At 45.5% G+C, this 26,618-nt stretch overlaps 1 protein-coding gene across 1 annotated transcript; it reads left to right on the forward strand.

Annotated features, from left to right (window-relative positions):
- The first annotated feature begins 1,914 nt into the window (after nucleotides 1-1,914).
- LOC115325347 (serine/threonine-protein kinase PLK4-like) lies at nucleotides 1,915-26,232 on the forward strand. Its single transcript, XM_040207244.1, has 11 exons — nucleotides 1,915-2,028; nucleotides 2,445-2,540; nucleotides 3,552-3,650; nucleotides 4,097-4,324; nucleotides 7,728-7,816; nucleotides 11,115-11,311; nucleotides 13,788-13,921; nucleotides 15,724-16,063; nucleotides 16,870-17,003; nucleotides 18,613-18,695; nucleotides 26,018-26,232. Exons 1-11 carry the CDS (start codon nucleotides 1,975-1,977, stop codon nucleotides 26,190-26,192), a joined length of 1,629 nt encoding a protein of 542 aa, XP_040063178.1. The 5' UTR covers nucleotides 1,915-1,974; the 3' UTR covers nucleotides 26,193-26,232.
- The last annotated feature ends 386 nt before the right edge of the window (nucleotides 26,233-26,618 follow it).

A 26,618-nucleotide genomic window follows, 5' to 3' on the forward strand; every position in this document is an offset into this window, starting at 1 on the left:
TGAAAGCTCAATCACATTTCACTTTGCACCGCTAACCTTTTGACGAATGAAAACAGTAAGGGACGGACAAAAACACGTACAACGTAAGCTTATGTTTGTACATCCTTTTCCGGTTTCCTCACTGCTAAGCTCTATTTCAACCTTTACGAGTTCTATTCGGCATTGCGAAGAGGAAAGTGATCCAAAGGTAAGGCTTACGTCGAGTCTATATCAAACATATTGCCGTGTATTACGTGCGTGTTCGACTCCAGGAGGGGAGAGCCGAGCGGCGGGCCATGGAGAAGCACGGGACACTTGCAAGCCACAGATTAATAAGCGCGGTCGGAGACCAGACACGACACTTCTCGTATCGCCAACCGATTGTAACCTAAACAGTTGAGTATACCCTTGCAATATTCCAAATTAACCAGTACATCACACATACGTCGGCAAAGAACTCTGGATTAATTTCAGCCACCTGCACAAACTGCGTCTGCTGGGATCCAAGCCTGGACGTAGACCAGTGTTCTGAAACTCAACCGACTTGGCTGGCATCTCAGCATGTTGCGTGGATAGCGAATTTCATATCCAGTTTTCAGTAGCCCGGAGTGGGCGGCTGATCGGTAACTAACGACCCCACCCCAAAAATATAAAAGGAAAGCAGAAAATGACAAAATCTTTTAGCCTTTCCACTTCGGTGAAGAAGAAAGACCAGTGAAGCTGTACTATGGTGGGAATGAAGTATATATAAATGTAAGGATTAATGAGTGATGGTGTAATTGATTATTTGAAAGATTAAATAATCGGACATATATATAACGATCCCGGGTTATTTATTTCATAACCACGAGGACGTCTAAAACGACCTCAAGGACAACGCCCAGAGGACGACCTCAGGAACGACGTCTTGGACGACCTCAAGGACGATGCCTAGAGAAGTTCAGCCTTTCCTCCTTGGTGAAAACCAAAGTGGAAAGGTTGCCGCCATCTATGAACGACGACGGCAACCAGACAACCGGCAAGCAGGTTGTCTGGTTGCCGCCGTCACTTGTAGATTGTGGTAGCCGTCTGGGCGTTTTGTGTCGACCTTTGTTTGTCCACGGACACGATACTGGGGAAATTATACTCCGTTTCACCTTGCGTTGTACCGCAGGAATGGCTACAAGCGCGAGCTCCTTGTTCTAGGGCGCATCTCGGCGGCACAAGCTCTCGTGCACCAAGGGCAGCTGCCAAAGCTAGGAGCTCGCGCTTCTAGCCTTCGCTGCGGTACAACATAAGGTGAAACGGAGTATAGCCCTTAACAGCTCCGCTGTAAAAAAAAAAGAAAAAAAAAAAAAGCCGTTTACAACTCCCTGTGACGCCGAATTGGAACGCAGCTCTTGACGAGGAGGAGGGAAAGGTATGGAGAGGAGGCTATGCCCCTCCTCTCCTGCTCACCTCCCATTTAGGGGAAAATTTTCCGCTATATTTAGTGGGAAAATTTTTCCGATAGATTTAACGGGAAAAGTTTTTCGCTAAATTTAGCGGGGACATTTTTCTGCTAAATTTAGCGGGGAAATTTTTTCGCTAAATTTAGCGGGGAAATTTACCCATAATGCACCGCGCAGTTACGCTGACGCCGCTCAAGCCGGAAACGGGCGCCTAAGGGCTGCGCTCTAAAAATAAATGTCGTGCAACCAGTTTGTGATGTTTACCGTGCTACACAGTCGATCGTGAATCGCAGAAGCATATGAAGCGACCTCGAGGGCTCTCTCCCATGATCGAAACTGAAACTCTACAGGCCAACCGACTCCCACAATGCATAGCGTAGCATTTCGCCGATGAGCCGCGCCTGATGTGCGTCAGCCCATCAGCAACGACATCACGAGTCGCCGGCCAAATCAAATATGGCAGCTGCAGTTGCTTCGTGGATGTCGCTGTAGCGCTGTGCGTTGCTTCGACGGAGCTCGAACTGATTCTCTCGGCAGATTTTCGTGTTCTGCCGAGGGGTTCACGATGGTCGTCAACACGGACAACTCAATCTCAACGAAGCTAGGCGATTCCATACAGGTATGCTCGACTTGAATCCACCGCTCGTCGGTTACGCTTTTCAAAACGCTCGGTGCAGCGCTGAACGACATCCCTGTGCCCGTCATAGTTTTCTGAACACGTGTCCTGACGTCTCGGTAAGTTTTTGAGTGTTTGTGTGCTGCTAAGGCCACTCTCTTTGTGTCTACCAGACTGTTTGAGATGTCAGTAGGGTTGTACTCTCATTTTATCTTGAGTTTAATGACTGGTTCCTAATACTTCGGTTGAGACTCTTGTGTGAGGCCCGCTGAACGACATCCGTGCCTTCGATTACAGTTCGGTGTCTCGTGCGATCCTCGTGCGTGCTTGGGCAGCCAATGCACGGCGTTGTCGCTCTGTCGTTCTCATTTTGTCACTGGCTAGAGTGTTGCGCATCACACTCGATCGTCGCACCGCAGGACTACGAAGTGTTCAACTTCCTGGGAAAGGGCGGTTTCGCTCAGGTCTACCGCGCTCGGTCCAAGAACTGCGGACTTGAAGTAGCCATCAAGATGGTGAGTCGCAGCTGGCGTGGCAGTACCCTCACTACTTCGTCATGTTTATTTAATGTGACAACCTTTATTCAATAAATAACAAATGAATAGAAAGATCCGTTCAAACTTAAACATGTGTACATGATTGGACCCTGCTCTTTTTGGGTTACCTGTACCTCTTTCGTAACTAGCTCTTGATGAAGGAACTACTAGTTAAGGCACTGGCACGGGTAACTCGGAGTATAGTTACATTAATTATGTAAGAAAACCAAGCGTAATTATTGTGAGCTTTGAATCTGTGCCCCATTGGAAGTTCTGGAAATCCCGAATGACGCATTCAAAAGATCCTGTTGCGAGCTCTAAATCTATGAGTGCTACACATACGGCTTCATTGTCGTCATACATAGCTTTTTTTACTTAATTGTTCTGTGGTGTTGGCTGCTCTGCCATTGCCTTGTTTGTTTGTGCCTTCTAGTTATTGGTACACATTGTTTATGAGAGGGGTCTTTTGGGATCATAGAGTTCATGTAGTAATCTAGAGGCAAAGGTCTTATGCATTTCGACCGCCTTGGGACGACGGAGCATAGATGCATAACATTGGCAGTCCCAATGGGCCCATGTTGCTGGCGACGCTTTAATATACGCAAAGAAGCAGCAAAACACCACTTGTGAGGCCTATATATAAATTTTTTTCTAGATTTATTTTGCAGGAATACACACCGGCATCACGCATCATTTCCAAAGTTGACACGCACTCGAGCAACTTCAACTCGTCGCAGCAAGACGAATGTGCCTCATCTTCACGGACTTTTCTTTCTCTACTTCTCTGTTGCTCTCTTTCTCATTCTTTCTCTCAGAACCACCAATGTCAGCACTTACAGTTTGCAGCATTCTGCTCTGATCTTTACTTCCTGTTTGGGATCGAATGCTATATGACCATGGACTCGCATTCGAAGGTGCTGAGAGTTACCTAACACTTTCTGTTAAATTGTCAGCGTCGTGCTTTTTGAGATGCGCCGCTCTTTGCGACAGGTGGACAAATCGGCCCTGAAGCGCATGGGCGTGAGCAGCACTCGTGTGCAGCAAGAAGTCGCCATTCACTCGAGACTCAAGCACCCCTCCGTTGTCGAGGTATGGGGGCTTTCCATACTGCTGAAGGCTCATTTCGCAATCTCTGCTGTAAAAATTCTACTTGCGAGAATCTGTTAGTGACGTGGGGTGCTAAAGACAGCTTTTGATGCCTTTCTTTCATGAAAGCAGACGAACTTGCGCTCTGCATAGTCATCGGCAGGATGAGATTGGCAGAGTGTCTCTTTCAAGCGCTCGTTGACTTCGCTGTGCTTTAACTGCACATGCATGCTCGAGGCTCTCAAGACGACAAAGCATAGGAAGCTCACGCTGGAGGCGGTACATTACCGAAGGACCTCCCCGCTATTCTAATCCTGTCTGCAGCCATAAGACACTTAGCTTTTTGCGTATTTTACTCGGCCCTCTCTTGCGTTAATAGAAAAATGGAGTTGGCGACGTAACCCCCTCCGACTTTCTCTGCGGTGGCGTTGCAACCTCTTTGCGTGCAGCTCTTCAACTACTTCGAGGACCGCGAGTATGTCTACCTGGTGATCGAGTACTGCGAGGGCGGCGAGCTCCAGGGCTACCTCCGGGCAAGGGGCGGCCCCCTCACCGAACCCGAGGCCAGCCGGCTCCTGGGGGAAATCGTCTCCGGCATCCTTTACCTCCACTCCCACTGCATCCTGCACCGAGACCTGAGCCTGTCCAACCTGCTGCTGACGCGGGACCTTCACGTGGTGAGCTCGCGCGCTCCGAGAGGTTCCTCGGTGGCTCCGTGCGGTTTTTGCGGGCGTTTAGGACATGCTGGTACAATGTTCGATGCTGTACGGCTCTTGGCGCTTTAATGTCCGTGGGGTTTGACCTCGACGGAGAGAGAGGAAGGTGTCCCACTAAGTTTAGTGGACGGTTTTCACGTAACGCCATCAGCACAACAGTAGTCACGCGACATAGCGTGACACTGGCGTCGCACGACGATGCGTCTTTCCCGATGGTCACGGGGCATCACGTAATACCATGACATAACTTGACATTGTGCCACCAAGTGACGCCCCTATGTCACGTGACGCATGACGTGGCAGGATTTATAAGCGCTATGCATTTAGAGCACCTTTGGGATGTAACACAGAGGCAGCTTTTATGGCGATAGTTGTAATCAGCTCTTCTCACCATTGGAAATGAGGTTTGTATTCACTGTAGTAGTTGTTGGTGTTGTAGTTGGCGCAATAGTCTAAAGGCGCGTTCCCACCGGCGATGCGATCTAGTCACGCGATAACTTGCATCGCAAAAGCGACCATCGCGAGCAAAAAGCGACGCGATTTGAGCAGTCGCTACTCGACCCAACTTTTTTGCTATGCGATCTAGTCGCGGAGCGGCTGAGCCAATCAACGGCGTTCGTAGCGAGAGTTTTCGAGAAACGACTCGCCAACGAAGGTGTTGGGCTCGCTCATCGCGCACGCCAGTGTGACCATCTAATTTTTTTGCGATGCGATCTAGTCGCATTGCGCAACTGCTTACATCGCCGGTGTGAATGCGCCTTAAGGGGTCCGTCGCAATATTGTCGACTTCTCGAAAAACAATCACCTGCACCTCTTTTGAAATGAACCTGGGCTTGTTGCTTGCGAAGCAGCCATTTTACCACAGAGCTACGCCACAGCATTGGCAATCCGCTTTATCATACGTTTTTTGTAGAATGAACGTGAGTATAAGTCTCAACTAGTGCCCATCGGATGCTCACATTTGATGTGACGTCGCAAAGGAAAATTCTTCCTGGCTCCTAAAGGGACCATGAAACCATTTTAGACATAATTTTACTGACTGCATATTGTTTACGGGATCAAAGGAAAACTAACATGTGAGATTAGGAAGGTTAAATCCTAATTTTTTGGCACGAAATTTTGGCAAATTATAGCGGACTATATCTTACACTGTCTACCTTAAACGCTTGCAATATAGCTGAATGTATGAGTGGGTGGATTAAATGATGAGTTGTGTCGAAACTTTCTGTAATGGCATTAGCTTGCGTCACCTAGCAAAGTAACCAGAACATCCACAGTGTCGGAGCCTTTTTTCCCATATTTTGGGGGACGTCAGTTGAATTTAGCTTCCGTATTGGATATGACTAGTGTGTCACTGAAACTGTACTCTCAAACTATGAAATTGTCGATTAATACCGTCCATGGAATCGACAGAGTGTAATATTCAGTTGCATAAGCCACAGAGTCAACGAGAGCACAAGAGGTTTCTTCACAAGGAATTTCATTAGGAGTTTATATTACTTTGTTTACAGCGTTTGGTGTTTGCAGCCAAAATGTGAACTTACCATTCTGTACTGAGTAATCGCCACTCCTTTGCAGCAGGTTCTGGCACAGAACTTATACAGCCTTCTTCGGGGGAGTTCTCATCTTGCCGCGTGGGTTTGGTGGCCGACGGAAGAAGGCCCATACTTTCACTATACCGAAGCATTTTAAGCTGCACTTTACTCAGCTGCGACATATCCATAGCCATGTTGTTGATTGCACAAGTGTCGCAGACCAACGAGTTCTACGAAGCAATTGGTGTTCATAAAAACCCCAGCAGGTGACGTTCCGACGTATTTGTGCCGAAACGTCGACGTAACGCGACGCTTGACTGATGCGGCTCCTTCACTCGGCCTAAAGAACTTCTGTTTCTTGTAGAAAGGCATACTTTATGTCACGGCCCCGCAATTTCACATGTTGATGGTCAGGTCGAGGAGGAAAGCAGACATGAGTTTTCATCTTTTTTTTGGTGCAAAACTGGAGGCAATAAGACGAAAACAGATTCCTGCTCTGGGTTCCATGAACATTAAAGATTAATTTGGTCTTCATTTGGAAAAATCTGAAAAATCCTTTCATGGTCCCTTTAACTAATTCCGAATTTAGTCGAAGTCAATTGTTGAAATTAAAAGCTTTGACTAGGTGGCGCAAGCCGCCGCCCAATGCGAAGCGCAACTTTGTCTGCTTCTTGCACAGGGGTTGCGAGGATGTCAGAATACCGAGCTCTTATTTGCTGATTGAACAAAATAAATAAGTGTGTAGACCTGAAGGCATCTAGCATTGAGGACTACCCACTATCCTTTCAATCAGAGCTCGGTGCCACAACTCCAGCAAAGAAGCAGACGTTGCTCTCCACATTGTAAAAGTTTGGCGGTATCCATCTGTCCAATGCCACCTAGGAGAAGTGCCTACACATTACGCCATCGTTAGGGAATCCCCAAGCAGTCCCAAGCGGCAGACGTGCTGAAGCTCGACAAGTGTACTGTGCAAAGCGGCAGACGTGGGAGTCTTGGCATCGCTGCCTGTTAGTGTTGCGCTTGTTGCGAGACGCCAAAAGACTCCGACGCTTTTTGCCGTTCGTTGCAGTAAGGTGCATGCTCGTGATAACAAAGCCAACCGTGGATTAACACTGGACTGCTCGTTTGTTGTTTTTTTCATAGAATTGTTTGCCTTTCGTTTTTCTTTCTTCCCGCGAGTGCCGCGACTGTAGGGCATTGACTGACGTCGCCAATGACGTTGCGGAGATTGAGCGTTTTACGGCATTGGTTATCTTTCGTTTTGTTTATGTCGTTATGCTCAGAGTGCTGTTCATTTGATGAAGTTCCCGTGGCTGCGACACAGACGAACACAACTCGCATAATTGTAAATGTGCCTGTGATACCGGTACAGCTACGAAAGAAGTGCTTCTAAGGAAATCCTTAATTCGTTTTGTATTTGTGTGCAATATCTAGTCTAGGCTCGTTATAACAGACCTTGATTTTGACCAAGATTTCGGTCTGTTGTAAAAGGAGTGTGCTTTATGCAGATATGAAGTTGAGTCAATGGTACATAGAGGAAAACCAGCCAAACTTCACAAATCGGTATGTTATGTCCAAATGTCTGTTGTAACCAGGTCTGTTGTAATGAGCTTAGACTCTACTTCTGTCCATCTTTGTGGAGGCTGGTTTAAGGCAGATTTTACAGGCACATTTCGCGCTGCTGGCGCGTCTGTGACACTGTTTACATTGTTGACATTGTTTAGGCATTGTGACATTGTTTAGGCGAAGCGGATAGAAAACATGGGAGAGAAGCCACTAAGAGCTTGCCTAATAAGTGCCAATGATTAATGTTGTTTTGCGACGTGCAGAAAATTGCAGATTTTGGGCTGGCCACACAACTCAAGGGTCCCTGGGAACGTCACACCACGATGTGTGGCACGCCAAACTTCATGTCTCCGTAAGTTTTTCCCGAGGCTGCACCGTGCTTTCTCAGAATGTCTCCGAGACAACTTAATACATTATATTGCGCTACTAATACAAAGTACAATGTGAGGGGCTTATCTGTAATCACTTTTGATTGACATATTTTCAGGACGATAGCTTCCACCTTGTGTACAGTGCGTACGGGCAATTTTTAGTTTAAAATAAGTTTTTTTTTTTGTTGGATAGTTTGCACATATTGACTAGTATGCACAGAAAAAAATCATCATACACAGGACACCTTGACAAGTGCCCACTTTATTGGTTTAAAACAAGCTTGTACGATATATAAATTATCATGACAATATTCTGTCCGTTTTGTCATAATGAACAAACTAGAAAAAACAAATTCCTGCCTACTTGAACGATGGCCCACCTCTATAATTTAGATAATTGTCTACTTTTCAAAAAACATAGAAAAAAAGCTCACTCTTAGTAATTGTAGTGCCCTGGTCAATGATGACCTCAACGGAGGAGGGGTTGGATTGCTGCGGCGGAAGATAAGCAAACATTGCTGACTGAAAAGGACAGTTGTTCAGCTCCATTGCTCCGCAATCTGAAAACAAGTTTGGCAGGTCACAAATAAAAAAATAGCATTTTAAGAATTTTTTTTATTGCACACCGAAACTTAGTTTACTTCTCATTTTTACCTGATTTGCTCTCGCTTTTAAGTAGGGTATCCCAAGATATTACGGTGGTCGGCGCCTGTATATAGTCCGCACGGCGTAACTCAACTCTTAAACAGGTACAGGGTGCAGCTGGACGGACTAACACATTTGGCACGCCTTGCACAATTTGAATTCCAAACGTACATACCTAACAATGTACAAGTGCACATGGTTTCGCAAGAAGATTGATGTCTATCTTTTTTTAGAGTTCAAGTCAGAGGCGGTTAAATATTAGAAATAGAGCAGAAACAGTGGCCATGCATTCCCTATGCCCTATCCGCGACTCCAACTAACTATAGGTGGCGCCACTCATTTTCCAAGATGGCGGGTTTAGTGAGGGTCAGAGATACGTGCCGCTGTTGAGCCCGTCTAGTGTGCTGGCTTCACTGAGCGACACAAATTATTTCTGGTAATACAAGGAAGCTAATGTTTTATGAGCGCAGGTTACCCCTTTAACCTGAAAACAAGAACGGTGTTTAGCGTATTTTTTACAGGAAGGATGCGCGTTTTAATTCTGGAGCGAAACCGAAACTTACCTCTATTTTGGATTTAATTTCTCGATATAGGCCTTAATTGCGAATTCTTTCACGACTCAAGATGTGTCTCACATCGTAATTATTTACTTAGAAAACTTGTTCGCGGAAACTTTATTTTGTGACATATTGTTCGATCCAGGGTGATATTTGTAGTTGCTGAAATCTGTGCGTTCTCGCAGCCTTTCTCTCGCTCAGATAATTGTCATGGGAAATAATGACAATTATTCCAGCACGAGAATAAGAAAATAATTTTAATTTTTATAATATGTCCGCGAAAAGTATAAACTAATAAACGCTGCTCTCACTGCAACAACCCAAAGACGGAATCCGAGTCAGACAGCTGAAATGTGTGGGTGTGTGTGTGTTTATAGCAACGCGTGACGTGTAGGACTTCATATTACATCCATTGTTTGACTGTTTGTCTATCTTGATAACTATGTCAGAGTTTTTCATATGCAAAAAAGAAAACAGAATTATACCTTTCTGGAAAGACTATTATTGTTAAATACCGTATTCTCGCGATCTTGGCGTTAATTGGAGGCATACTTTGCCGCGATTTGTATTAATAATAATAATATTAAAAGTCACATATTTGAATAAGTAATTCTTCAAGTTCTAATATAATTTGTTGCTTATGATCTAATTTTAAACGCGCGAAGAAATATGACAATAAAAACTGTGCTAATTATCATCACTGGTTTCAGTTGCTGCATTTTAATTACCAATAAAAAAATAGTCTAAAATCAATGAAAGCATTTTAGCGAATGTGAGAAATCCATGTAAAATTACATTAATTGTGAACAAAGTATATTATGCTCAAAGTCGCGACTTTTGACAACCGGCGAAACGCCCAAAGTCGCCGCCAATAACCTTCCAAACCAAATGCCCCAAAAAAATAAAAAAATGAAAAAAAAGCATTTTTTTAATTATTAGTTTTTTCATAACATTTATTTACTTTTGTATTTGCTCGCCGTTGTTTTGCCAATCTCAACCTTTCCAGTTGAAGGAACGCCTACCTGCTTGCACGTCTGGTCACTGCAGCACGTTTCGTTGGCGTTGGAAGCCGGTGAAACAGTTGTGAGTTTTAATATTGCGTATACGAGCGAACTCAAGCCCTGTGTGTTTGCGTTAGCTTTACGTGTTCTACACTGCGCGTGCGCGGAGCCCGAAACTGCGGTCTTGGATGGCGCATGGCGATGGGGCGCACGCACAACGTGGGGCACGGAACTCTAACGCAAACGCATACCGCTTGCGTTTGCTTCTGTGCGCAATACTAAAACTCTCCAGTAAGGTACAATCCCATACCGGCTGCAGCACTACGTTGGGACAGTGAAGAGTCTTGTTTACATTCGGAAACGACATTTCGCGAGCCATGATTGCGAGCAGTTCCGCCATGCCCGCTGAGCAGGAGAGTCGGGGGACCCTCACTAGAGCGCTTCCCGTTTCCGCCGCGGGAGGGCGAGCGTCAAGCTGGAGACGCGAATACCGACGTTCGTCGTCTGCACACTGGTTTGCGAGCTTGCTCCCAGGTGGTCACTGTTCATACATTTTGTTGAAAGTATTAATTATTGCAATTACCTTGCTCATTGCCAGCCGCTGCCATTAGGTTTTTAGTGTTTTTGCATTCACCAAGCCACCTGGAAGCGAGCTCGTGAACCAATATGCAGACGACAAGCAAGCTGGTATAGGGCATAGGAAGTACACGGCCTCCGATTTTGCTTTATTTTTAATATTCACTACCTCCGTGTTGAGCTCCCAAAGAAATAGACACAAAATTTGTTACAAAACTATGTTTGCGTGCCCAGTTTCAGGTATGTATGTTTGGAATTTGAATTTTCCAAGGCGTGGGAAGGACAGCCGTCTTTGGTTCGTCGCCCCTCCCTGCGATCGCAAGTTTCGCAGGTCACAAAATCAAACACCGTCTTTTTTCCAACTTTTTTTGGTTTCACTCCGAAAGTAGCCCACTTCTAATTTTCATCCAATTTGCTTTTGATTTTTGTGCGCCATCTCTTGGGATGTTACGGTAGGTCCCCCGAATTTGACTTATTTTGGTCGGTTTCTCCTGTCGCAGCGAGGTAGCCTCTCGGGACCCCCACGGACTGGAGGCAGATGTCTGGAGCCTCGGAGTGATGCTGCACACATTCCTGCTGGGGCGGCCTCCGGCACAGGGCTGCTCCTTCGAAGTGCCGGCCGGACTCTCGAGCCAGGCGAGGCTACTCCTGGTTCAGCTGTTGCAGAGGGATCCGAGGCAGAGGATACCCCTGCGCCGTAGGTGTCGCCGGTTTTGACCATGTTTTGCACCACACTAGATAGGGGGCGCAAGCTGCCACCCGATTTCAAAGTGTTTGGCCGCACGCATCCGTTTGTCTTAGAACTTCCTTTAGTGTACTACACCAATTGAATAGACTTTTTTCTAAATTAGCTGAGGACGAAGAACCGTGGTGCGAGTGTAGTTACATGTGCTGATGTCTGCAGCGATAGCTTTCTTGTAGGCAAAATCTAAAATAAAAGTCATCCTGCTCGTGCTCTTGTCGATGCTCGATTTTAGCGATTTGCTTCGGATCTTAAATAGGGTGAGCGTGGGCAGCACGTGTCCCCATGTTCCCAGAATTTGACAAAATGTCTATTCCTCCTGAGTGTAGTAATTGACTTCCTTTTGGATAAACAGGGAAAAAAAGGTGGTTTTATTTTGAAAATATTTTATATCAAGGACTTTTCTCATAGCAAATTGTCTTCAGGAGCTCGCCGATTTTTATACCGGAAGGTTGAAATAGTTTCGAGATACGATTCAACTTTTGTTCCTGATTTAGGCGAAAGTATGGAATGAAAATGAAGTCTTGCCTTAAAGGGGCCCTGCAACAACTTTTTGACTGGTTTTTAATTTGCACCGAACCTGAGCGCACTGAACGTAGTGAGTTAATGAAAGTTTTCTTTTCTCGAATTTTGCTTTATTTTAAAAGTTATAGGCAAACTAAAATTACAAAAAGAAGCAAAAAATAACCTCCTTCATGACGTCGTTGGTCATGGCTTGAGTGGCCGTAAACTAGAGAAGGGGTAGTAAGCTCAGCGAGCGCTCACGGCTGCCGTACTCCATGTCGACGGCTCGAGAGGGTGCCACTAAAGCACGTGTTGGATAGGCTGTATGAAGCGGGTAACCAGAGCGGCTCGCATTGCATTTGTTGCACGATTAAAGACTAATTTGGCACGACACTTTATTGGCTGCAAACGACAGCAAAGACGGGGTAAAGATCAGTTCAGAACGGGAGCCACTTCGAGCTGTTATACTGCTAAACGGCCAAATCGCAAGCCAAACCTGCTCGCCGAAGGCCTTCGGAACCGGTCAGATCCTCAAGCTTGTGTACGACTGCTGACGTCTGCAGCGCCGCCGCATACATCCGGGACCTTTTTACACTCGCCGCTCGTCAGTGCCTGATCCCACTACCCCCTTTTAGTATGCGCCCCCTTTTCCACCGCTTGGTGGCGGGTATGTCGACAGGTCATTTCTTGTTTCCCTACTTTATAAGCTGCTTTTGTTTCTTTTCTGATCTAAAATGCTGAACAAAAACTACTTTCATAAATAAATGAAATGGTTTGCGCCACTTATATTTTGTATTTCGACTAAAAAAAAAAGCTTTTAGCGGCTCTGACTAGTAGTAAGGCCAGGACCAAAGACTTCACATTCGTGCGCTTTCGGCACCGCGGGTCGCCCCTGTAGGTGGAGGAGGTTTCCGTGTCGTCCGATTAAAACATGACGCACTGATATTTAGTTACTCTCTCCGTGCCCGCTGGCTTGCCCGAACCCCAAGAGACGTCAAAACCGCAAAAAAGTTATACGCTTAAATATGATTGCAGGGCCCCTTTAAGGTACCCGTGCAAATGGCTCCATTCCAAAAGCAACTCTGTCTCGTGTCTAAATTTGGTAAAGCTCCATGCTTCGCTGAATTTGCTGAATAGCCCTCATGCCTGCCGACCTGTCAAAAATGTAATGGAGGAAAACTATGATAACAAGACACTTCAGGAGATGTGCTGTGAGCTCATTGCATTACTATGCATGTTCGGATAGCATCTTTGACACTTGGAGCAGTAGCGAAACGGCACATGTGACATGCACTTTTGTTAAAGGGCTACTGTGGCAATCTCTGGAGCTCTCCCAAATAAATATATGTATATTCTAAGTCCCCGGCCTTTACTCTTTCTGGCATGCTATTTAGTATCACAAAATTCGGAATAGGTATTGTGAAATTGCCAATGTAAAGCGATGCCGAAACCAGCACTCAAATATGGCCGCACTTTCAGTGCCGTGGCATCACTAATGGGCCGGCTTGCAGGTGGAGTAGGCACTCTAGAGAACAGAATGCTTCACATTTGTTTCATGCTGCTGTTTGGGTGCAGGAGCAAGCTTCCAAAGCATTTTTTTGACACCATCAAACACCTTGTAATCAGCAAGGAAGAAACTCGACTGCCCAAAAAGTATAAACTCGTGCCTGCCACTGGCATTGCTTTTTCACTGTTGCTAATAGAGACTTTCAGCTTGAAAAAAACAAAAAACGGGGAAGAGCTAAACTTGTAAATTTAATTACTTTATGAAAAGAAATTATTTTTGCCTAATATTTTGGCTCTTAGTTCAACAATGTTTGTTGGTCCGTTTGGCTGATTTGGAGGCGTGCTCCTTTCTTTTGTGTTCATCCTTGGTGCGCCCTCTTTTCGCCGTTTTAAGACAGGCTCTCGTCGGCGTTTTACTCAGGCATTCCCGAACAGGCCTTCATGTGCCAGGCGGGATGCCCTCTGAGGCCCCTGCCTTCGAGCCTCGGACCTCCCAAGGCTCCCCTCAACACCACGGGCTTGCGACCAGCTAGCCTCTGGGCACGCAACATGCGGGTGAGTGCGATGTGACCGCCCGTTACCGCGACGAATGCCGTTACACTCCGTTCGACCCTAAAGCCGCGGCCACACTCCTAAGACACTGTACGAAATGCAATTTAGACCTGTGTAGCTTCAGCCGCTTAATAACCTTGCAAGAGTGCAGTCTACGGCACTCTGAGCTAACCCCACGAGACCCCAGTTGAACTGGTAAAAGTTCCACTCGGGGCGCCATAGGCACGATAATTTGTCGGGAGCGAGATTGCAACGGACCACCGTGCATTCGTGCACGGATGGCGCTCGTAGAATCAGTGAGGCGTGCATTCACGGCAAACTTTGTGCACTGATCTGCTCGTCGGGCCGGTGGTTTGTGCTGATGCTACATCTCGGAAAGCCGCACGCACGTCGTTCTAAAGGAGATCCTCAAACTTTCCAATCACAAAGAACCTTTATCCGCTGGAAAGGTAGCTGAAGAGCCCGTCCCTGTCGCGACATTGATCAGTGAAGCGGTGCAGAAGCCTGCAGACCTTGTATATAGCAATGCACATTCTAGGGAGTGTTTTAGCTTGTATGCATTCATGGTCGGTGACTCGGGTCTGTTGAAATAAGGCTTAAGAGAGGTTCACACACTTGTTCACACATTCGCGTCTGCTTACGACAGAGCTCCCTTACGCCGAGAGGGCGTGCTGGCACCATCTCTAAGGTAACTCGGGAATCGCATTTCACTACAGTGAAAGTTTTGCGGTGTTTGCGAGATCAAATGTACTACCATCTATGTATCAGAAATGGTACATTATGACATCATTTGAACTTCTTCAAACCAAAAAGAAAAAAGATGCACGCGAAAATTAGGACGTAAACGGAAATGCATCAGTGTGTCCTCTAGTCGTAAGAGATCCCGAGAGGTTTTAAGGAACACTGGTCTTGGAGCTTTTTTTCTTATTTTATGACCAAACCCAATAAAACTGCACAAGCTTGTTCAGCTTTTTGTGCTGATTTCATATATCTGGTCATTTTCTCAGTCAGTAGAATTGTCCTCAAAATAAATAAAACTTGCCTGCCTTTGTTTGGAAAAACGATAGAAAAAAAACTGCTCAACAAGATATTCTTTTTAACACATGGCTAGATACTACGAAGCGTAGAAAATACAATGTTGGAAGCACTTTTAAGATAAACTCATTATTAGTGATTTTACCACACATTGAAGTTCACTGCTCAATGCATGGCTAACAAGAAATAAAGCAAATGATCAAATATAAATTTTTCTAGACTTATATCAAAAATTCTGCTCTCAACATTGTATGCTTCACACGTTCAGCTACACATTTCAGGAACGGTTATATTTCTATCTGCTCTAGATGCTGAGATATCCCTCCTGCAAATTCTCAACGAGTCCAAAATTTGTGTTTTGTGAAAACAATGTTTTAGAGTCAACTTCAACGCACATTCAGCCCGCACAGACATTATAAAATAATTTATAGCTCAAATATTCATCCATGAAATTATAAGCCTGCTAAATTCAGAAGAACGACAGCCATCGCCATTTTAAAAAGAATGCAGTTTTAGGAAGTTTTTGTCTCCAAAGACCCATGTCTTCCCTTAAGCCACTCTGTCGTAAGCAGTCACAAGTGTGTGAACCAGCCCGTAGTCCGAAAAGCACTTTGTTTAAGGACAGTGGAGAAAATCTGGGAGCTCGAGGAGTCCACGACGGTCCACTGGGGAATATCTTGTGTTTCTAGAAACCCATTTCGGGAATCCACAGGCTAGCTCGTAGTGCTGCAGACCGTATAGGTTTGGCCCTTCCCGCCATGTCATTGCAGCTGAGCATCCTCGAAGACGGCCAAGTCAGTGTGGAGTTCCGCGCGCGCAACCACAAGGTGACCCGGGTGCTGCGCGTCTCCTCGGACGGCACCCGGGTGGTCTTCTACAAGCCACCGCTCGGCTGGCACCTCTCCACGGAGGGGGTGGCCCCGGCCCCACTCCAGGGCGCTCCGGTGCACTCCTGGGATGCCCTGCCCCAGGCGCTCTGGGCGAAGTACGCGTGCGCGGCAAGGTTTGTGTCGTTGGTGCGGCAGAAGACGCCCAAGATCATCCTGTACGCTGAGTACGCGCTCTGCATTCTCCTGGGCAGCGGCGACCTCGAAGCTAGCTTCTACTCTGGTACGTCTTAGCGTGCTCAATGGCTGGCACAATGATTTTTGTACTTTCGGCGAATACCGCTTGGACCCAATCTTCGGCGTTTGTAACCCACAAGACCCACATTAGTTTCTCTTACCACGCAGTAGCAGTCGCGGAGAAAAATGAGCTGCGTTCACCCCTTCAGCAAGCAGCCATACCTAGCAGTCTTGTGATCTGGAGCCGATTATAAACCGCCAACTTTCATCATAGATATTGGCATCGCGTGACATGACGTGACTATGTCACATGACGTGACTACGTTACATGACACCATAATAATTTTCGTGCCGAACTTAGCGAAAAAATGGATGTCACGCGACCTGACGTCATGTAATGTCAGGCCACGTGACATTAATTTTTTCGCTATATTTAATGGGGAAATCAATGTTTTAAATTTCCCACCCAAATTCCCATCAAGTGTAACCACACTTTCACTGCATTTAACGGAGCACCTAATGGTCTGTCCAAACAGGACAGGACGGATGCCGCGCACGGCATGAAAAAAAGCGTGAGAAAGTGTGCAAGTTGCAGCGTGCAGAGACAATTTCAGTGAGGACGTCAGCAGTGCACACCAGAGCGTGTGAATGGCTGTCCAGATTCATGTGACAAGCTCACTTTGAGCCTCTGTCCAAGGACACAAGCAAAAAAACTTCCCCCCCCCGGAAATAATAATAAAAAAAAAAAAAAACGTGCCAGTGCGGATCAGAATTGGTACAGCCGATGCCGCGACTGCAGAAAATGCTTGTTGCTTGTATTAAGCCAGACGATTGTTTCTGCACGTGGCGCAGGGGCCAGGGTGGTTTGCAGCGGGAACCATGTCCAGCTGATGGACGTCGGCGGGCCGCAGCGCCACCTGACGCTTCCTGTCGATCCCGAGATGCTTCCTCCATCGCAGTGCTCACTATGGCAGATCACTTGCGAGGTGAGCCTCTTCACCACCGTACATTACTTTCGCATCTCGCCGGGACTCGAGCGACCAGGCCTCCGACCAAGCATCGTCTTTCTTGTCTGTACGCAGCAGAGCTCGCTATGCTCCGTTTCACCTTACAATGGACCACGGCAGAAACTATATACCGGGAGTTTTCAAGCTTTCGTATCTCGCCTTATCGGGCTTGACTGAAAGCCGAGTGACCCATCCCGGTTTTGGCGCTGGTTTAAAAGAAATAGAAGTGCAGAATCCTGCAGACCTAAACAATAATGTACACATACTAGGAAGTGTTTGATACATAGTTATGCATCGATAGATGGCTCCGACCTGCTGAAATAATGACTGAGCTGGAAGAACGCTTAGCGGCAGGGACGGTCCATGAAATTTGGGGGCTCTGGGAACCTGTGATGAGGTACTCTAGGTAACCCAGTTTGAGGACCTATGCCCTAAGACATGCTAGCCAATTCAGTGCTGCGAACAAATCACGTGACTATGCGCCCTGCGCGTTGCTGCACCCTTCCCGGAGGTCACGTGACACGCACGGCATTGGATTGACCTTCGATGACTTGTATCATCCCCTACGGTTCATTGTAAGGTGAAACAAAGTATGGTCCATTTTTGCACGTTTTGCAGCTTCGATTTTAGTGAAGACCCAATTACTCACTCTTTCGTTCTAATTCTGTTAGTATATTAGCTTTTTTAGCTAGGTTTAAATGCATAGTTTAAAATATAGGTTTAAATCGTTTAAACAGCAACTACGGTCACTATTTTTGAATTTGGGATTACAACTGTTTTCAGCTGAGCAGTGCCCCTAAATTAGCATCTATAGTTTCTTTGTTTTGTTTTTTCAATATTGTGTTTAGTTTTATAAATATCGCAGCTCAAAGTTTGGTTCGGGCATCTGTGACAAGACCTAAACTACCTGCTCGAGGGACTGCTGCGGTGTGACGTCATAAGGGTGCTGCGTTACGCGGTACAACGAATTAACCACAGCTCCACTGCGACGTGACATCACAAGGGTGCTGCGCCATTGTTCCTTGACTAAAAGCAAACCCGCTTTGCCGCCCGCTAAAGAGCAACTGGTCTCATCTTGAAAATCGGTTTTAGTGAAGTACATGCGGTCTCACTTCGACATAATATTTCGGCTGTGATTATATTTCGTGCTAGTAAAATATGATTACGGCCGTGGGGAGATGGCTGTGATCATCTCAAGTTGCCCTTTAAGGCCCTGGTCTCCCGATGATTATCTTTAATATGTACATCATAGTTCAGTTGTCCCCGTCTTTAAGCCTCCGTCATGAAGCAGTTAGTACTGCGGAATTTGAGAAATCCCCAAATTGCAACTGGCTTACAGCGCTTGTAAATACAATTCAATGCGATGGCACATTGTTGCATAGAGGCACCTTGTTGAACTTTACAGTCCGTTTGCGAGAAAAGTATTTTTCAGAAGCTAGCATTTCATTTCTAAAGCCACCCCCTGAGTCTTCGTTCCTATGTGGTTGTAAAAGATAACCCGCTTGATTCGAGAAGGCAGTCGTCTTGGGGTCGCAGAGTCAGTGTTCAAACTTCTAGTTTCATGCCTGAAAAACTTTTCAAATTGCAGTATCATCGCCGCTGCCAAGCAATTGAAGCGGCTCTGGAGGCAACAGACGAGGGCTGGAACATCTTCCCTGCCATCTTTGGGAGGTGCGTGATTGTACTGACAGGACGAGTATGGCAGAGTGTCTCTTTCGAGTGCCCGGCCTCCAACACATGCTCATGGCCCTCTGCCACACATTGGCTGCTCGCGCACACTCGACGCTCATGAGACGCTGAAGTGTTATCGAAGGTAGGATGCTGGCGCTGAAGGCGGGAAAGCCGAAAGATCTCCCTGCCATTCTCAACTCGGGGCACAACAGCTGCAAGTGTTTCCTCACTTCTTTTTTCCGCAATACACACAGACGCAATAGTTATGAAGACGGTCCAACATGATGACAAACTCTGCAAATTCCGCTTTAAACGACATAGCTCGCCGCACGCTTCACAACCAGTCAAGCAGCGAGGGTGTTCTGTTGTCACGGTAAAGTAAAACACCTGGAGTTCAAGCAAATTGAAAGCAAACGAAGCGGTATTTGCCAGCTACAAGCATCCATCCGAGTGAAATTATTTTAATGCCGTAGATAAGGATACGGTACTAATGCTAATGCTATCTCTGCGGTGACACTGTCTCAGGTTGTTCGATTTGCGATGTATAAAAAACATGTTCTTTGTTATTTCGAAAAAAACTGACAGGAAAAATGCACATCTAGTATTTCTACGGTTCTCGAAAATCTCGGAATCTCAATGTTCAACCGAGTGGACACTACAGCCTGAGGACTGGTTTTATAGTTTTGCAGTTGAAAGTCATCAACAAATCGTCAATGAACGAAATCTTGTGCCGAACACTTTCCGTCTGCTATGCTTAACCAAGTAGTAGTAAGCTCAAGCATAGCAACTTGCCAAGGCCCGCTTCAGACAGAGCAATTTTTCCATCAGTACCAGGATTGCTGTTTCTTTAGTTGCTCCCTAGAATCCCCTCGTTGCGACTCAAATTGCTGGGATCAGGTCAGGCTTTAAACGAACGAACAGCTCGGAGACCGAAACGATAAAAGAGCCAATTGGAAACACAGTATTCTTTATCTGACCCCCTGGGGTGGCGAGCAGAGTGTCGAACCGATATTTTTAACGGTTCGGTTCGGGTTCGGGTTCACGGCTTTCGGTTCAGTTCCGGAGCGCAAAAAATAACGGTTCAAACCGGTTTGAACCGGTTTGAACCGGTTTGAACCGCTAAATTGAGAATACATTTTCCGCGTTGTTCTGTCAATAGGCACTATTTAAGCCGTGAAACTAACTGCTGTAAACGACCTGATTTTTGCGAGGGTCTATTTTTGAGAATTTCACTAATCGCCTACAATTCGCGAAAAATGGGTCCCGCGAACAATTTCGGTAAAATGTAAACACATTAAAATTTATATTGAGATTCCACCGCGTCGAGAAAATTACAACCCGTGAACTATTCCAAAACTTCAGCTTTGACCTAAATCGCGAAATATTGAGCCCACGAAAAAATAAGTCGTTTACAGTATATAGTTTTCTTTTCTTTATCGTTTGTTCAATCCAGTTTTATTTTCAGGTACCAAAATTATAAAATTCTGTTATTTATTCCTACACAACAAGAAAAGAAAATCTAGATTAACATACAAAACGTAGTGTTTATACGACTCAACATCCCTTCGTTTACCAGAGTCACATACATTGTACCTGAATCGAAATGTTTTCGCGAAATGAAGTAGGTTGCCTAAAATACCCGTGATTGGTACAACTTTGTATCGCAGTATTAGATGTTGAATCGTGGTTTTTCCCTTGAACTAAGGAATTAATTACAGTGAATAAAATCATGAAATGGGCACCTCGGTGTCATATATACCATAAAATGTGTTTTACGGAATACGTTTCACAATATATATATGATGACGAGACGACTGAGCTTAAGGCAATATAGTTTTCAAAATGTCAAGAAAGTCACGGGACAAGTCCTTCCAGTCTATATTTTATAGAAACACTAAGCGACAATCGCAATGCTTGTTTTTCTAACTAGCATTGTTTGCTCTCAGCACCATGATGCGGGCGACGAATCATGCGAAAAGAAATGGCTGAAATGGTTCACTCTAATCTATGAGCACCTTCGTACTGAGATCGAATCTCACCTAAAACAGTGCTTACCCATGTGAACATTTTCTTATTATTGGATAAACTGGCATAGCCTGGATGTTGAGGTTTGCTCTTGACAAAATGCCGGTCCATTTAATTTGCAAATAAGCATCACCCTCGCTAATTGATGATTTTTGTTAAATAGAACAAAGTGGGATTTCATGCTCTACTCAATTCGGAAGCTACTTAATCGGACACTTTCTGAGAGTTTAAGTGTGCAATCGTCATATTTCCACCCTTCGTTCCAGTGAAAAAACGCGATAATAAAAACACATACAAAACGCGATAATAAACTTCTATATATTTGAGAAGTTATTTATGCGTGAGGAGCACATAGTTATTTAAATTAGCTTCAAAATAAAAAAAAAATTATTGAAAGCTTTTCCAAATCACCTATAACGTGTCTATAGAGGATAAAAGCGCCGAAAAAAAATTTGCAGAACATCTTTCAGATAATTTAAAAATGCACTTACTTATATATCTTTGAGGTGAGGATCTTCTATTTATGCTGCCAATTCTTCAGACAGGAATTAAGTATATTTTTATTATCATCGATAAATTTGACTTTATGAAGTTCACATAACCGCCTGAGACGGACACGGAAGGACGATACTCGAAAATACGCCAGCTGTTGAGTCTTCGGCAACGTGCTTTTGTTAGCTGTTTTGCAGTGTAAAATACTGGGTTGCAGGGTATGCGAAAAAACACTGTGGTCACATGATATATCGGAAGGCAAATACACGAAAGGGGCAGAAGTAAGTGTTATAAGCTTTCCCGAGTAAATCGGGGGACAGGAAGAAATGAACACCATCGTTCTCAGCGTGCGTGTGCAGGCAGCTCGAGATGCCAGACACTTCTTTTCTTTATTCTCGCGCCACGGATGCATGGCGCCACTAGCATCATCATCACACTCCTCCCCTTTTTATACGAAGGTATAATAATACTGTCTCACAACCTAGACGTCAAAGTTCGGGTCACTATGGTCTAAGGCCTGTAACGATCTACGGGCTTTTTTACTCTCGTAGAGCGTAGCTTTTGGGGACTACTCGGAGTCTGGACGGTTGGCAACGTCTGGCATGAAACTTCCCGAGTTCGAGGAAGTCCTATGTCATGGTGTGCTGTTGTTGGTCCATGATGATCTTCGTTCCCGGAAGATCCGGTTGACCTGTCTCGTTCAGCTGTGGAGTCGGTTGCCCCGTGCTCTCTGTAGGGTGTCACAGGTGGACGACGACGTTCTCGAAGATGGTCACCATGACGGTTCCAACGAGTCCCATCTTTCAGTTCCACTTGCACAGATGATGAACTCGATGGTTGTATAACAACCCCAGGAAGCCATGAAGGCCCTGACCTGAAATTTCGGGCAAACACTTTTTGACCATGCTAAAGTAGAGGGCCTTTGCGTGCTCCTTGGTCACAGCGTAACTTTTGCTTCAGCTGCTTCCAGAGTACTTCACTCCGCATGTCCGGATGTAGGAGGTCTAGGGCTGTCTTTAGCTTTCTGCCCATTAGCAGCTCAGCTGGACTATGACCTGTTAGTGAATGCTTTGTAGTTCTGTATGTCAGAAGCATCCTGTCAATCTTGGTCTGAAAATCTCCAGATGACGCTTTCTTCAGCATTCCTTTCACGGTCTGCACGACGCGTTCCGCAGCTCCGTTTGATGCTGGGTGGTAAGGGGGAATCAGCATACGTCGGATCCCATTGCGGCTCAGGAATTCGCTGTACTTGTCGCTTACGAAGGCCGGACCGTTATCCGAAACGACAATATCTGGTAGACCGTGTGTCGAAAAGATGTTCCGAAGGCATTTGATTGTAGCATCAGCAGAGGGTGACGATACCGGTATGACCTCAACCCACTTCGAGTATGCGTCGACCAATACCAGGAAATAACGTCCTTGAAATGGACCACCAAAGTCAACATGTACGCGAGACCATGGCCGTTCTGGAAAAGGCCACGGGGTTGACTGTACTTTCCGGTCGGAACGGTGATGTTCTTGGCATTCACGACAATCTTGAAGCTTTGCCGTGATACTGTGGTCTAGCCCATCCCATCCTCGTCGCCAATTTGTTATAAGCTTTCCCGAGTAAATTGGGGGACAGGAAGAAATGAACACCATCGTTCTCAGCGTGCGTGTGCAGGCAGCTCGAGATGCCAGACACTTCTTTTCTTTATTCTCGCGCCACGGATGCATGGCGCCGCTAGCATCATCATCACAGTAAGGAGATGACACGCAATTTTTTTCTAAATAATCCCTTACACAACGCTTTACTGCAAAAAGAGATGCATAGAAATGCAGAAAATGATATTCCTAATTAAACATAGATTCCGCGCAGGGCAAACGAAGATTTTTAGAACCGTAATATAAATCACTTTTGGGCATCAGCTTGCCTCAGCTCGAAACGTCGCGAGATACTACCTCGGGAGGCTAATGTTATCTTAGGTTTTACGTGCACTTGTTTTGGGACCTTACCTCACGACTTTGTTCTTTATCAGTCATGTGCTCCAACATTTCATTAGACTGCCGTATATCATGGCGAGACTGCTATAAATACTACACAACTTTACACCTTGGACGTCTACTGCTGGTGTTGCGAACGTCGCACTTCACCAGAAAGCTGAAGTATTTAACATGGTTTGCACGTGACGTAGTCACACTCTGGTTGTCATTGCGAGTTGTTCTTGCTGAGAAAATCAAATCCGATGGGGCAAAATGCACGCTGCAAAAGTTTCGCGCTCAGTGCAAGCTATGTATTTGAGAGGCACACATTTTTCTTGTTGGTGCATCGTCGTTAGGCACGGCACGAGTATCTGGCACGACAAAAACGTGCTTTCTGGCAAGAGTGTTTTTACAAATAAAAGTGTTACCAACTACCCATCTGTCACTATCGTTTCCAGGCCACGCTTTCTAGTCTGCGCCGAAAATGCGGGCCAGAGGAATCTTTACGACACAGAATGCTTTAAAACTACCCCCTCCCCACTCCCCTTTTTTTTAGTTGCTCCTCAAGATACTTTTTATTCCTCAGGGATTGCCTGCTCCGTATTGAGTGGTGTTCACTCGACAATTATATTTGTGTCACTTGTTAGCAGTAATTCTTCCTTGCTTTTACTTTGCACCATACTGTGAAGTTTAAACAAAATACAGGGCGGTCGAAACTTGGAGAACTTGAGGACGACACTCGTGTGAGACTTAGAGCGGCTGCCAACGTTCGACTATCCCCGTGAGGCCACTAGGACCTTTCTTCTCAAGTATCCCTCCCGTACACACTAATAGTTCCATGTAACGTCGGACTAATACGTCACATTTAGACCCTTTAACACTTCTATTCTCGGGACAACTTTCTGATGCAGTTCAGCAATAACGAAAACATGTCTGGGAGCCTCAATGGTGTGCATACATGTAAAATGAGTCGTGCAGAATTTTTTTTTTTTTTACCTTAAGTTTAAAAATTACCGCTAAGATGTAATCCCTGACGTTGATATTTTGCAAAAGCATCCATTAGTTTGCCCCTCGGCGAAATGGCAGACAGTCGAAAGAAAGAAATGAAACAGCTTTCCCCTCCTCAACCCGCAATTAGAACTATCAGCTCCGTGATCTGATCCTAATATATACACCGTCAGTGTTTATCATAGTCGTACGCAGGGTTGGCAAAGCAGAGAGCATGGGCTGATCTTCAGATATAGTTTTAGTAGGGCTATAATGCCCGAGCCCCACTAAAACGACAAACAGAAACAAATGACAGCGGCTAGCCTTAAACCAGAGTATTTCGCGATTTGACAGGCTTTGTAGAATAAGGAAGGCTATTCTCAAACACGAGTATCATGCACACGATGGTACCATTCGCAGGCTTTAAACGCTCGTGCTAACTTCGCGAGCACCGAACAACTCAAAGCCGTATTAGCGCCGAGATATTTCGGTGGCGCCCTCTAATGGTTTCCATCCGTGACGTCACGACTGGGGTTTGCCTCGCCGTGACGTCAGCAGTTGTTACCCTGGCTACTTACCACCAGGTGCGACGACGAGTTCGATGGTGTGTTTAAAAAGCACAGTAGAAGCTAGAAGCCATCGCAATCCGAAACTAACACCGTCAAAGTTGACAATCTGACAAAGCTCATATGCCCATGATCTGGCCAATCGTGGAAAGCTTACCGCAGCGACGCTTTTGGTCGCGCACATCGCTAATAGAGGTACCATCGCGAACATGCTGCATGTGTCTGAGGCTTATCGCTGTTGTTTGTTTCTGTTTCTAGCTCTAGTGGGACTCGGGCCCATCATAATCTTTGAGTTGAACACGAGCCGTTACCCGAATGTTTGGCGATGCTGGTTGTCATGAACCAGAGCATTCAACTCGGGATCATGACAATAGGGTACATCATGGTGTCACGTTACTCTCAGTGCGAAGTTGTGATGTCATGTGACGTCACGGTATCAACAACGTTAATAGATCTAGCGACGTCCTCAATTTGAATCGACTTAGCGCGGTGAGTCACGTGACGTCACGGGGTCACGTGATGCGACATTACTTGACAGCATGCCTTGACATCATGACGTCACGTGACGATGTGACACATGGCTAATCATAGTGCCAATAAGAAAGCGCCGCAGAAAACCAGGATTTATTATACATTGCAATACTGTATACGACTATTTGATCAACACGTAGAGGAATACATGTGCCAATTTTTTATTCCCAAATAATAAATTTGTAATACTAACAAAAAAAAAAATACCGTGAACCGTTTTGAACCGGTTACCGTTATATTTTTTTCCGGTTCAGTTCCGGTTCAGTTCCAAGATGGCGGCGAAGATTTCGGTTCGGTTCAGTTCCGGTTCGGCTAAAAATAACGGTTCTGTTCCGGTTTTCGGTTCGGTTCGGTTCCGGTTCGACACCCTGGTGGCGAGTAGTGACAGAACACTTGGTTCTGGTTCGCGGTGGATCGTTTTCATGATGTAAAGGTTTTAGGGAGATAAGATGGTATTTTTGGTGCCACCTCAAGATAAAAAAAAACAAAAAAAAAAACATGTTATTAACAGGTAACTTTATGTCCAGATAATGGAAGAAAGTTGCATCGCCGATGCCTATAGCAAAATGTAGCAATTTGAGCTGAGATTTGAGGACCGCGTTGCTGGGGTTGTTGCATCAGGACACTGGGAAAAACTGATCCTGATGCAACCCACATTTTTGCAACTCTATTTCAGTGCACTCTATTCACTCTATTCCACTCTGTTTCAGTGCATCATTGGTAGTGGCAGTGCTCATAAGCGTGGCGGCTCTTTTTCAGGCGACCGCAGGACTGGCGACAGCAGTCCAACGTCAAGTCTCCCGGGTCCTGCTGCTTTTCTAAAGACTTCGGCAATCGCAACTTTTCGCCGATGGGAACCTGCCTCACCGGAACGTGCTCCTCAGCCCGTGCACGAAGCAAGGCATCTCTCACTCACACCGCCTTTGCTTATTGACGTTGTACGTAATTGCCCAATAAAGGACGATGCGAGGATATGGCTGGTCCTGTGCTTTTTCAGCCGTTGTATAGTGGCTGAAATTGTCATTTATTTAAGTGCACTTTTATTGCTGCCTGTTATCTGTGGGGAAGGGGGGCATAGCTACCTGTTGAAATGACAAACAAGCGTATTAGGCTATTTTTAATGAGCCTCGTAACTGGCACTCCGATACAGCATGTCTCAATTGAAAGAGCCGATGACAGACTCACCTCGAGCGAGCACATCATTGACTCTCTTCCACTTTCCTACCTTCACATTTGCTAAGAAGAAATAGCTATTGTAATTATATTATAATTACAATAATTATATACATAATTGTAATTATAAACATAATTGTAATTATATACATAACGCTCTGGAGAAAAATATTTTTCGCTGAACTTT

The sequence above is a fragment of the Ixodes scapularis genome, unplaced genomic scaffold (assembly GCF_016920785.2).
Source record: "Ixodes scapularis isolate PalLabHiFi unplaced genomic scaffold, ASM1692078v2 PGA_scaffold13__105_contigs__length_92229423, whole genome shotgun sequence".
Taxonomy (NCBI): Eukaryota; Metazoa; Arthropoda; class Arachnida; order Ixodida; family Ixodidae; genus Ixodes; species Ixodes scapularis.